General features: G+C 40.2%; 1 protein-coding gene across 1 annotated transcript; it reads left to right on the top strand.

The window, feature by feature from the left end:
- The first annotated feature begins 410 nt into the window (after positions 1 to 410).
- Positions 411 to 5,817, top strand: LOC139640912 (sodium/myo-inositol cotransporter-like). Its single transcript, XM_071515113.1, has 4 exons — positions 411 to 1,050; positions 1,491 to 1,680; positions 3,117 to 3,244; positions 3,689 to 5,817. The coding sequence occupies exons 1-4, from the start codon at positions 411 to 413 to the stop codon at positions 4,825 to 4,827; spliced, it is 2,097 nt and encodes a 698-aa protein (XP_071371214.1). The 3' UTR covers positions 4,828 to 5,817.
- Positions 5,818 to 13,331: the final 7,514 nt, after the last annotated feature.

The following is a 13,331-nucleotide window of genomic DNA, read 5'->3' as shown; positions in this document are numbered from 1 at the left end:
GTCCAACTGCTGCACAACCATGACCTGCGATCAACGAAATGGAAGACTATTAATAATCAGACACCAAAGTAACAAGGAATTACGACTACAGTCTTCCTCATAACCAGAAACTAAAAAGAAGAAAAATAAATATTGTTTGTTAGAGTTTCTTATATCCCAAAACTGAAGACTCACTAAAATCCTTTTAGCCTTCCATAATTAGAGGCACTGGCTGAGAAACACACCAGAAAGTCATGTCAAAAGAGGAATTTTAGGACTTTACCTCTTCTCGGTGTTACAAATGTATTCCATTTAACGCACTATGAAGTTTTCCTCCAAACAAAATATCAAGTGCTAAGATATTTCACCTGAAAACAAGAGTGCTTACAATTCAGCAGTAAGTTAAATTCCGCTACAAAATTGTGCCAAACATGGCCACCCCCGCCACCATGGAAGCGGCGGACATCGCCATCGTGGCGATCTACTTCATCCTGGTGCTGGCAGTTGGCTTCGTGGCCATGTGGAGAGCCAATCGGAGCACAGTGAGCGGCTACTTCCTCGCCGGCCGCTCCATGAATTGGGCGGCCATCGGAGCTTCTCTGTTCGTCAGCAACATAGGAAGCGAGCATTTCATCGGTCTAGCCGGATCCGGGGCCGCTAGCGGGTTCGGCGTGGGCGCGTGGGAATTCAACGCTCTTTTATTACTCCAGTTGCTAGGCTGGATGTTTATCCCTGTGTATATTCACTCCGGAGTCTACACCATGCCGGAATACCTGTCCAAGCGGTTCGGGGGAAGACGACTAAAGGTGTATTTCGCCGCTTTATCTCTGCTTCTCTACATCTTCACCAAGTTGTCCGTGGACCTCTACTCCGGAGCCTTGTTCATCCAGGAATCTTTAGGGTGGAACCTCTATCTGTCAATCATCCTGCTCATCACCATGACAGCGTTGCTAACGGTTACTGGAGGACTGGTTGCTGTGATCTACACAGACACTGTCCAAGCCTTCCTGATGATTGCTGGAGCTCTCTGCCTCACGGTCATCAGCCTCGTGAAAGTGGGAGGACTGGAAGGTCTTTATTTACCTTTCCTCCCCTGTGTGATGAATTTATTATATTTAAAATTAACGGATTTGAAATACTTTTATAAAAATGTACTACGTATTTATCTAAATATCTAAATATGTCATTACATTATTTAAATATTATTTTTAATTGAATTATTTCATGATATAACTATTAAAAGTATGTTATTTATTATATGTATGTTGGAAGTATCAGTTGCATACGGTACCTGTGCAGAAGAGGATTAGGGCCACGTGAAAAATATATTTAAGTTCTGAGATTAATCTCAGAATTCTATGAATAAAATAAGAACTCTGAGTTCTAAACTGAGAATTCTTCGTTTAAAATTCTGACAATAAAGTAAGAATCTCAGAACTCAAATTTTTCACATGGCCCTAATCCTCTTCTGTATCCCCATGCTAAACCATGTCCTGCCATGTCTTTACAAGGGATGAAGACCAAGTACATGGAGGCCACTCCAAACATCACAGCCATCTTGCTGTCTTCACCCAACCTTACTTATTCTGAATCCTGTCACGTGAAGCCAAAACCAGATTCTCTGAAGATGCTGCGAGGCCCAACGGACCCAGACCTGCCATGGCCCGGTTTCTTACTGGGCCAGACTCCTGCTTCTATTTGGTATTCGTCACAGTCTTTCCATGTAAACTTTCCACGTAAACTCAATGGGCGGAAATGCGCCCAGCAGCCTTACACAGTGGATGCTGTACAGGTCACAACTTCAACTGACATTCACATGAACTTTCTCTGTGTTGTGTTTCCTAGTTTGAAATAACAAATATTTGTTCCCTGCACCAGCCTCATGATATGTATAACATGTTCTAGTCCTTTTTTATTGATTCTACCAGGGTTAGGCAGTAACAGATTAGATGTAAAGGGGTTAGGGTTAGGGTTAATCTGATTACAAAAAATGGTAACTGCAATCGTTAGTTACTGTAAAAAATATTACTATCACATTATTACTACTACTAACTATAACTACTAACTATAACTATCACATTACAGATTAGGGATGGGTCATGATTTTCTAATTTTCGAATAGTCATTAAAATATAAAAAAATCGAATAGTTTATGCGACTATCGTCTTGTCTTAAAAAGTAGGCTATATTTTCATAGCTTGCTAGTAGTAAATAGCTATGGCTTGATTAGCCCCGAACCGGTCCTTCTCTCATTTTAACGTTAAAACGAGAGAAGGATTATTACTTACTATTGATTAGCTCCGAACCGGTCCTTCTCTCGTTTTAACGTTAAAACGAGAGAAGGACCGGTTCAGGGCTAACTGGGGGGGTTGATCTTCGAAGACTGGTCGAATAGTTCCCAGTGAATATCGAATAGTATTTTTGCTTGAAATGAAATGGAGAAATATCTCATTTAAGTAAATATTCAACCCTCTGAGTCAATATTTTTCTCCCATTCTAACTTCTGGGCAAGAGTCCCATTTCCTAATGATGGAGTCAACTGTGCTCTTGTGAACTCCCAACACTTTAGAAATTGTTTTATACTCTTCCACAGATCTATGGCTCACCAGCTTGGACTTGGTAGACTTCATGGTAGCGTTCCTGCTATGGCATACACTGTCATCTGTGGGGCCTTATATAGACATATGTATTCTTCTAAATCATACCTAATTAGTTGAATTGGCCACAGGAGGACTCAAGTTGTGGAGACATTTAAAGGACATTGAAAGGAATTGGGTCGCACCTAAACTGAATTTAGAGCGTCACTGCTCAAGGTCACTCAAGGTATTGAGTTCTTATGGACTCAAAACATTTCAGCCTTTCATTCTTAATTAATATGTTAAAATGTGTAAGTAAAAAAATTAAGCTTTGAATTATTATGGGTTATTATGTGTAGATTAGTAACAAAAAATACTAATTCATTCCATTTTGAATTCAGGCTGTAACACCAAAAAATCCGGAAAAAGTCAATAAGGTTGAATACTTTGTGAATGCACTGTATTTAACCAGGTACTTTTACTCTTCTGCCCCTTCCCTGTAGGGAAATAGACTTTCCTCTACTACTTGTTGACAGTATGTTTCCTCACCTTGGTTTCTAGGTACTGGTGTACAGATCAGGTGATTGTACAACGGGTTTTGGCAGCTAAGAACATCGCCCATGCCAAAGGTTCCACCATCATGGCCGGCTTCCTGAAAATCCTGCCCATGTTCATCATTGTCATCCCAGGTAGTTGGGATTGTTTTTTATTTGAGTGCCTCACACCTTTATTATGCACGTGAGCCCTCTTTTTACCCCAAAATCCTTCGCATTTTCATCATCATCCCAAGTGAATTGACTAAAATAACCAGAAGATACAATAAAAGTAACAATACATTAAAATGAAACAAAAAATTTGCTTGTGGCAGTAAAGGATTTACAAAATTTTCTACTAGTAGGTCTTTGGACTGTGTGTTGAAAAGCATTTCAACTGAAAGCAAGCACAAAAATACATACTCATTTCTAGTATGTTCAAAAGCTTTTGAATGTATTGTATTATGTATGGAAAGAGCGTTTGTTATAATGAATTCAGGAATGGTATTTTTGACTGATTTGCTGATTGATTGATTGTTTTATGTGTTTGTTCGGTGTTTATTGTTTGTTATTATTAATTCTTCAACATCATGATTCCAGGGATGATTGCCAGAATTCTCTTTGCTGATGAGTTGGCTTGTATCAGTCCAGAGCACTGCAAGGAAGTGTGTGGTTTTGAGGCCGGTTGCACCAATGTGGCTTACCCTCGACTGGTCATGTCCGTGATGCCCGTCGGTCTCCGCGGCCTGATGATGGCCGTGATGATCGCAGCTCTAATGAGTGACTTGGACTCCATCTTTAACTCAGCCAGCACCATATTCACGCTGGATATCTACAAGATGCTGCGAAAGCAAGTGTCGTCCAGGGAGCTGGTGATAGTTGGTAGACTCTTTGTGGTTTTCATGGTGATCATCAGTATCGCCTGGGTGCCGGTCATCATCGAGATGCAGGGCGGGCAGATGTTCTACTATATCCAGGAAGTGTCCGACTATCTGACTCCGCCCATCGCTGCTCTCTTCCTGCTTGGTGTCCTATGGCGTCGCTGCAATGAGACAGGTGCTTTTTGGGGTGGGATGGTAGGGTTTATACTCGGAGCGTTGCGGCTGGCTCTGGCGTTTGTTTACCGTGAGCCACACTGCGACCAGCCTGATGAGCGGCCAGCTTTTATCAAAGATATCCATTTTATGTATGTGGCGGCCATCTTGTTTTGGGTGTCAGGTTTAATTACTGTAGCTGTGAGTCTCTGCACTCCTGCACCCAGAGAAGAGCAAATCAGAACCACTACTCTATGGGGGCTACATCAGAGAAGAAAGCTAAAACAGCAAGAAAAAGAGAAAGACGAAGAAGACATGAATACACTGAAGCCTCTGAATGGTCACCCAGCTAATGATCACACAATCAAACCCAATGGCATGGAGGCCCAGCTTCAAATCCAAAATGGCTACAACTCAACAACACCGACTGATCCTAGAAAGGCAGGAGAGGGAGAAGAAAGAGGAGCGAGGGATGGGGAGGAGGGAGAGGAGGGAGAGGAGGGTCGGAGGTGTATGAAAGTTCTAGAGTGGTTCTGTGGGTTCCAGGAGAAACCATCCAAGGCTCAGGTCCGCACAGTCCAGGAGGAGGAGAAGCTGGTGGACGAGCTTCTCCATGAGCCTCCGAGAACAAGAATCGTCCTCAACGTGGGACTGGTGTTGGTCTGTTCTGTCGGGGTCTTTCTCTTCATCTATTTCTCCGTATAGACTCACTTAACTCCAGGCAGTGGGCCGTGTTTCTTCAAATTCAACCAGAGAGGTTCTGGTGGTTCTTTTTCCAGTTCCTTTTTCCAGCTGAAGAGGTTCCCAACGTTTTCATGTCAACGTCCTACAATTAGATCTGCACTAGGCCCAGGAATCCCCACCTGAGAAGATTCAGTCTACACTGTATGTAGGGAGATAACTGTTAGGAGAGTGAAACCTGTGATGAAAATAGTCAGTGTTATACATTCTCCCGTGAATGAAATTAAAGTATTCCTGTTTTTATAGGGGACCACCTGGAACCCCCTCAACAAAACAAGAAATCCTCAAGAAATGAGTGAAAGTTTTGGGTGATTTCTGGGTGATATGTCATTTCTCGGTAACACAAGTAAAGAAAAGTGTCACCCTAATTAACTGTAAAATTGGGGCACGACCAGGAAAACTTCCACCATCCGCCCAGGTTTATGCACAAATTAATCTCATCATCATTCCATTAGATTGACCAGACCCTGCACTAGTCTGAATAGCAGGCCAAGACTTGCTGGCAAGAGATCCGCTCAGCTAGAATTTACCCAGGACACTTTGATACCGGTCCAAATGCTGGAACTTTGCATGTTGGCAGTTCCAAATGGCAGTGGCGTGTCTAGGGGGTGGCCAGGGGTGGCACTGGCCACCTCTGAAATCTGATTGGCCACCCCAGGTGCCACCCGAAAATCCTGAGTTATGACTGGCTGATGGCCATGTTAGAAGCGGGACCATCAAGCCAGTTGATTTCTTTTTCCAAAACTATGCTCCTTGAGTTCCAAGAAACACGTCAAGGGGAGCAAAGAGAAGACCAAATTAGGGATCAATGTGAAAAAACACTATGTTTGACCAAACGGAATGCAGCACACACATGAAGATAAAGACCAAGAAGTAATGGTAGGAGCATACATTTTTTTACATGCATACAGTTGACAGTAATGCCTGATAATTCTGGTTGTTTTCAACCTGGGCCTTGTATGGCCACATGTGAAAAATGTATTTAAATTCTGAGATTAATTTCAGATTTCTGAGAATAAAGTCAGAATTCTGAGTTCAAAGTCAGAATTCTGAGTTCAAATTCAGAATTCTGACTCAGAATTCAGAATTCTGACCTGGGACCTGCCTACATCCTTGCTAAATGCCGCACTCAGTGCCACCCTTGCTTGAGTCTGTGCCCCACCTTGGCCACCCTGGTCAAAATGGCCTGGACACGCCACTGGTGAGGGGCTGCCATCAATGCTCAGGAATCCATGTTTACCAACTCGGCTCCACCCAAGCTTTCTCTGGGAGGAGCCGGTGTTTTCACATATACTGGAGTTCTTTTTAAAGGAACCGAACTCAGTCCTTGTTAAGTGAACCAAAAAGTGAACCGGCTGCATATGAACTCAGTCGTCTTTGTGTTCACAATGTAAGTAGACTTACAAGAGGACTCAGCTCTGTTTTCATTGGGAATCAATCGGACCACAAACAAACCAGACGAGACCATCTCCTGGGGCGGTCTGAGTTGGGTTCGTTTTAGAGGGTCTGAGTTCATTTGGCGTGTTTCCCACTAGTGACCATACCAACAGCAGAATTTAATTTGGGCAATCAGGGTGAATCTACGGCATCTCAGTTAGTAGAGCTGAGATGCCGAGATGTTTAGGCTGATAAGATTTGTATGTTGACATAAAAATCTTGCCTAGTGCAACTTAAACCATGCTCTGTAATTTGAACCCCCCATTGTTGAATAAAAGTGAAATATAGATATTTTTATCATAATCATAAAAATGTAAATCTGAGACATATTTTTTTCATATTGTACATGAAAAGTAAAGGTTCTCTCAATCATTGAATGCTTGAGAATTTCCCACAAAGCCTTCTGTGATCATGCAAGAGGACCAGCATTTCACTAAAATCTTGCGGAGCATCTGAGCTCAACCCACAACAGGGCGCTATGTTATAGTGATTGAGAACGACCGCTGAAGAGAATGGTTTTCCAAGAAGACCATAAAGTACAGTGCTGTGCATGTTCCCAGGGTACATGGAGTGATGCATGGGGAAAAAAAACTTGCTCATGAAGAAAATTGGGTTGGCTGCAAACTAAAAAACATCTGGTCAGAGAACAAAAATGTTCCTGCAGTGATGGTTTTTAGATAAACCCACTTTTCACAAGCATGTGTTTTGTTTAGTGTGCCTGCAGATAGTTGTTGATGCCTTGCAAGGTGCAAGTACATGTCGGGCTGACTTTCACAAACAGTGGTGGTCGCTTATGGCAAAGCTGCAACTTGTCATACTTTCAACCTAAGAAGTGTATCATAAACCGAATCCTTACCTGAACCCTCACCGTAATCTCACTGGAAACCTCCACTGCCAAACTCCATGGCAGATCCCTGCATGCTGTCCTGCTCTGGTTTTTATTGGAAACTTGCCCAGGGAACAGCATTTGGCACTGGGATAATACTGTTGTCTTGATGAAAATGTCAGCATTGCTGAGTAATGCCCAATGCAAGCCCCTCCAAGAAAAATAGAACGCACCTCTGTTCACTGAATTGTTTATACAAAGTCAGTCAGTCACTATTAGCTTTATCTGCAGGGGGGATGGCAGGCTGGCTGATGGGATTTTTTTATAGGAAGGAATGTTCAATATGATGATATTTAAGTCTGATATTTAAGAAACAAGTCTTTGGGTGAAAATTGGAGGAGAGGAGACGGAGGTGTTGATGATGTTACAATTCTAGAGGGTTTTTATACAGGAGCAAACTGGTATGTTGCCTTTATCCTACACATAAAAAAAATCCATACTAACACTTCAGTAGACACTACATTGAGTGATAGTAAGCTCCATGCTAACACTTTAGCATAAACTATGTGGAGTGATAGTAGCTCCATGCTAACACTTCAGCATATATGTTGAGTGATATTAGCTGCATGCTAACACTTCAGCATTATGTTGAGTGATAGTATGCTCCACGCTAACACTTTAACATACACTATCTAGTGTATGTTGAGTGACAGCAGACGACTAGCATTATCTCAAAAGTGAGAAAATGTGAACTGAATAGCAGCTCTAAAGCTCTAAAGCTATGGTATGTAATCTCATATGATTCTGAAAGTCTGAAAGAGATTGGTAAAATTTACACAATTCATGGTTGCTCACCTGAAATAGTTCCAAAAATAAATGTGCTACATCAGCTATATTGAGACAATGACATTTTTTTTTTTTTTTATTATGAAACTATCATATAATAAAAAACTAATGTTGGATAATGCCCAGTGGCCTACTATCACTCAATATTGTGTATTGTGTAAAGTGTTAGCATGGATGATGTTGCCGTTTTTATTCTCATCACTTACTGACTACACTGACCAGCACCAATTTGGAGATACATAATCACTGGACTCGTATATGAAATATTCATAATAATATTCATAGTTAATGCTAATAATCAAATCAGCAAAATCTCAGCCCATATTTCCACATCATTTCCACTGTTGTCGGCTTTGCATCTCAGATTAAACGAATTAATCCAACTAGAGAAGGTTTCAATGTTGCTAGTATGGTTGATGACAACTCCAGTAGTGGAGAGTGTCTCCAAATGTGGCAGTGATTTATGCACTTTTGTTGCATATATCTACCATATTCTTAAATTTGCCCCTATGAGGATGTTTTCATAATGAATATGCATTTAATGGAAATTCACAGTGAATATATTTTTCATTTTTACTGGAAATGTATAATAGATTACTTTATTTTACTTTACTTTGCTTTTCTACTCAGTCTGTTATATTATTGAAAAAGACCAAAGATCCAAAACTGAAGTCTGTTGTTTTTAACATAGCATACACCATTAAATATGTGGTAATGCTGACACAAACTGTGTTGAGAAGTAACACAAAATGTATTATCCTAAACTGCACCCATGGATGTGTTGGAAAAACAAACTTTGAAAATAACCATTTAAAGAGATCTTTTCTATCTTTTTTTTTCTATACTATTATTATGTTATTTTTCAATGAATGAACACAAAAATGGTGTCTTCCACAACTAGTGACAACCTAGAACCAAACTAGAACCTCATCTATGCAAGAACAACTGTTTTGGTACGGTTAATTCATTTAATTGTTAATGACTATTTGGTATTTGTCAATGTGGAGATGATTGGGGATTTTCTCAGGAATAAGCACAGCCAGCAGAGGCACTAGTTGTCACTTTTCCTTCCCATAGCAGGGGTCTCAATTATAGAAAGTTCTTACCATCATTGTCCTCCACGCTGAAATCGGGGTGGAATGGATCGGTCTCATTTCGTTTCAATATGAATCAGACCCAATATTGCCGCCGATCAAATTTTGACGTAAAAAAGGTTTGTCCATGTGTCGCAAACAATATCTCAAACACTGCTGATTGGATTTTGACGAAACTTGGGGGAATGATGCATCTCACCACTGCACTCCAGCATTTTCAAAATTACACTGATTGGCCCAAGGGGGACGCTACAATTACAGATCAAAACATGGTTACAAATGTGTTACTGATTGGCCCAGAGGGGGACTGTATCATTCGTTGGGGACGATGTGTTTACTTTTGTCTTGTGTAGAGATTCAAGTAGCTGTTTAAAAATCTTGAGCTTGATACCAAAAAGTTCAAAAAAGCTACACTCACACTTTGAAAAATGACCTTAAGGTCAATTTGCATATGAATTACAAGTACATTTTTATAATTGAGACCCCATAAAATACTATATTAGAGCACTGTTTGAGGATTGTGTGTGTGGTGTGTATGTGTATGAACAATGATAAGAGCACTGGGTAATGTTTATAGGGGTTAAATGACTCTTCTTATGCTGAGCTTTATAATGTAATGCTATTCTTACTTCAGCTTGTATGGGGACATTGGACAACAGATCTGAATGTTGTGACATGGAAAATGATATTTGCCATAATAAAAATGAGATTCTTAGCTGATTCTGAACAGCTTGTCTTTTTATTGCTGATGTCATTAATATGATTCTAGGATAGCAACTTGTTTACTTTTTCAGCTCAGCACCCACATACTGTATGAAGAATTCAGTATTTCCCTAAGACCCAGGATCATTAAAACAGTAAAGGTGAAGAGAGTACCAAAATATCCTACTCATGTACAAGTACTGTTATTTTGCTGAGATTTTACTTGAGTAGAAGTAAAGTTAGTACAGAGGTGTAAAAATCGACTTAAGTCCAAGTAAAAAGTGGCTCATTTAAAATGTACTCAGAGTTACTGAGTTACAAAACAATGTCATAACATACTCTAAGATCTTTCCAATGCAAAAAGGATAAGAGGATAGATCGAATTATACAGGTTCTTTTCATTAAAAAAACGTAACAAAATGCAATTTAGGGCTGTGTTAGTGGTGGTTACTGTACAGACCATCCCTTTTTTCTTCACCAGCATACTCAAACAGTGTTTTCAGAACATTGAATGTGAACATGGGTTTGGATCTGATGACACTGACGACGTAAAATGGGTTAGCAACTGACTGACTGACTTTCCTTACCTTGTTTCCTAAACTCATCATATGCAAATAATACAATTTGGACTCTGTAATGGATGTGATTTAAAATGTAGCTAAATACAATACTTCAGTCAAAACACACTTAATTAAAAGTAAAATTACAGACTTTAAAAAAAACAGTACACAAAAAGCTCCTCAATTACAGTAATGAGAGCAATTGTAATTCATTGCTTCCCTTTTCCCATTACTTCATTGGGATTTAGAGACCTGGCCGAAATCAGGTAGCAACCCCTTTTGAGTCCAAACACAGTGTTGAATAATGCTGTATTGCCGTAAAGTGCTATAACGCTTTCACTGTGTCATTTTGGGAGTAAAAAAGGTTACGATATATATTGAATTCCAAATAACATTCCCAGGAACATTATTTTAAAGCTAGAAAGTATTGTGTTCCAACTCTACCGCAAAATTTTAAATATAAGGAAGTGTAGGAGCCGCATTTAAGTTTATTTCTATTTATGAATTTACTGATTTTGTTTTTTACTATACTTATGTTTGCAAGTAAAGTGTGCGCCCTCCACAGGTGGTGAGGGTGCTCCTATAAGTTGGTGGGCATGGCGCATGGCGGGGGAGAAAGCGGGTTACAGCAGATACCGTCTTTGACCTCAGCCTCAGCCTCAGCTCTGAACGCGTGTGCTGGTGAATGGCATCTGCAACGCTACAGTTAAAATGAAGGACACTGAAACATCTGCATCTTGTTTTTGTATTAAGTTTATTTCTGCAATAAATTCTAAGCAACAGTGAACGATGAATTCTCCCTGGATATCTTTTTGGAAACAAGGCTGCAAGTCTGACATACTGCACCCGCACTCTCTATGTGGTAAAACAATAGGAAAGTGGAATAGGGGTTAAAGGAAATACCCGTCTTGTTGGTTCCCTTTGCTTCAAAAGGTTATTTTGACAGAGTACAGCTATATTTGCCAGTGAACTTGACACTGTTCTGTACTCACTACTCATCACTTAATGAAAAAGAGCATGTAACCAAACTGGTCACACTGGTCCATCATAAGGCCTCAGCCAAGACCATGAGGGCTATTGTATGTAAATAGTGAGCAGTGGGAGTTTTAAGAAGCAGGCTACTGTTTTAGTGTGTATGCTAGGTAGAGATATTGGAAAAATAAAAAAATAAATAAACAGGTTTCTTTTCCAGTTATGGTGATGACAGACAGCGCTTGGTCAGTGGAACACCCAACAGTGGAAAGTTCCTTGGTGGTTTCAAACACAGCAAGCTTAGCATTTAAATTGTCACTGCCACCAAAAGTTACTACTGGATATTTCATTTTATACAGTAGAAGTACACACTAAACTCCATGCAACAACAGCATCTGTTGCCATAGTTGCCATATTAGCTCTGAAATTCTTTTTGTCTATAACTCAGAAATGCCTGCTACACGTGGCAGGCACTATGAGTTCAAAATGATGCCACTCAGAGATGAGTGACTGTGTCATATGGTTTCCTGACCTCATTATTTAAACGGAAAACCTGCGGCAAGGGCCTTTTTCAGATCGAGATCAGACAATTTTTTTTTTCAAACCCTGAGAAATCAGATGGAGTGCAACTGTTGAAACATCACGAAACGTACCACATCAAGGAACATACCACCACACAGCCAGTTGTACTACTATTCACGCCCTCTGCCTCAGTGGAAATTTACTGGATGCAAGTGGAAAATTACTGAGCAGATGCATACCACAAAATTTTACTGCCTGCAAAATATGACAAGCCTAACTATGGGCTATGTGTTTTTGACCTGAAGTCTTCAAGTCTCTAATCTTTCAGCACTGTCAATCAATTTAGCTGTTTTCAAGAACTTTCCTAATAAGACAAATCAAGAAGCGATCCCCAAAGAAGAAGCAGAACCTTTGAACTTTTCTGACATTTACGTTTGTTTGAGTAAATAACTTAAAATAAGTTGGCTTGAATATAGTCAAATTGCCTGAAACCGCCATATTTATCTGGTAGTGCAGTGAGGTAATTTGACATAAAATGGAATAATGTGAATACAAGAACAAAGCGCTTGCTAGATCATTGTTTGCAGTGACTATTTTTTTTTTTTTTCAGTTTTTTTTTTTTTTTTATAGATTAGTGTCTTATCTGATCTGGCCAGTTTAAGGTTACCTGATAAAGCAATGGCACCCCCTTGTTGCATGAAACACGGTTCCTACCACAATTTCAGTGTCAAGATTCCATACCTTTTCTAGTCCTTAAGTTCTGTTGATGTGATTTGGTTGATATTCCATATAATTAATGCCAATAGCCATCTTGCCCCTACTAACTATGCCATGAATATTATTCTTCACAGCAACAACTACCTGCATATGTGAGATGTCTAAAACCACTGAAAATGTATAGTTATATATCAGGACAGTGCAACAATATTTTTCCACGTGTTTCCAAATTCCCCCTTAGTTAAGGGAAAAGTGGAAACTGTGAAAAATCGTATTACCTTTTTACCATCCCACTTGTAGAGGAAGAGTTTTAAAGCTACTGGTGTGATCCAGGTCATGTGTGGCCATATTTAGCCTTAACCACAACACAACCTCTGAAACAGTATCGGGGGCGTCCTGCGGGCTCAGTTGTTTATGCAGGTAAGAAATCAAGTCTTTGGTGTTCACTGACAGAGCTCAGCCTGGGGCCAACTCTCATGACTAATTCCTTCTTCTTGCCCCTCTGCTGTAGCTTGTTCTGACACATTAATGGCATTTTGGGTATGCAAGCCAAGATCATATAGTGAGTTCAGCCAATCGGCAGCCATGTAACACTAACCTGTAGTCAGCGCAGCCAATCAGCAGTAATGTAACACTAGCCTGTAGAAAGTGCAGCCAATCATCAATAATGTAACACTAGCCTGTAGTGAGTTCAGCCAATCAGCAGCCATGTAACACTAGCCTGTAGTGATCTCAGCCAATCAGCAGTCATGTAACACTAGCCTGTACTCACCTCAGCCAATCAGCAGCCAT

The sequence above is a fragment of the Centroberyx affinis genome, unplaced genomic scaffold, assembly GCF_046629955.1.
Source record: "Centroberyx affinis isolate AG114_WGS23_722 - 3 ecotype Tasmania unplaced genomic scaffold, CSIRO-AGI_Caff_v1 ptg000309l_1, whole genome shotgun sequence".
NCBI classification, from domain to species: domain Eukaryota; kingdom Metazoa; phylum Chordata; class Actinopteri; order Beryciformes; family Berycidae; genus Centroberyx; species Centroberyx affinis.
This window is presented reverse-complemented; position numbering and strand designations above follow the sequence as displayed.

Coding starts and splice junctions, on each gene's coding strand:
- LOC139640912 (XM_071515113.1), top strand. CDS start 411: ATGGCCACCCCCGCCACCATGGAAGCGGCGGACATCGCCATCGTGGCG. Junction 1,681..3,116: donor CAGACTCCTGCTTCTATTTG/GTATTCGTCACA, acceptor CTTGGTTTCTAG/GTACTGGTGTACAGATCAGG. Junction 3,245..3,688: donor GTTCATCATTGTCATCCCAG/GTAGTTGGGATT, acceptor TCATGATTCCAG/GGATGATTGCCAGAATTCTC.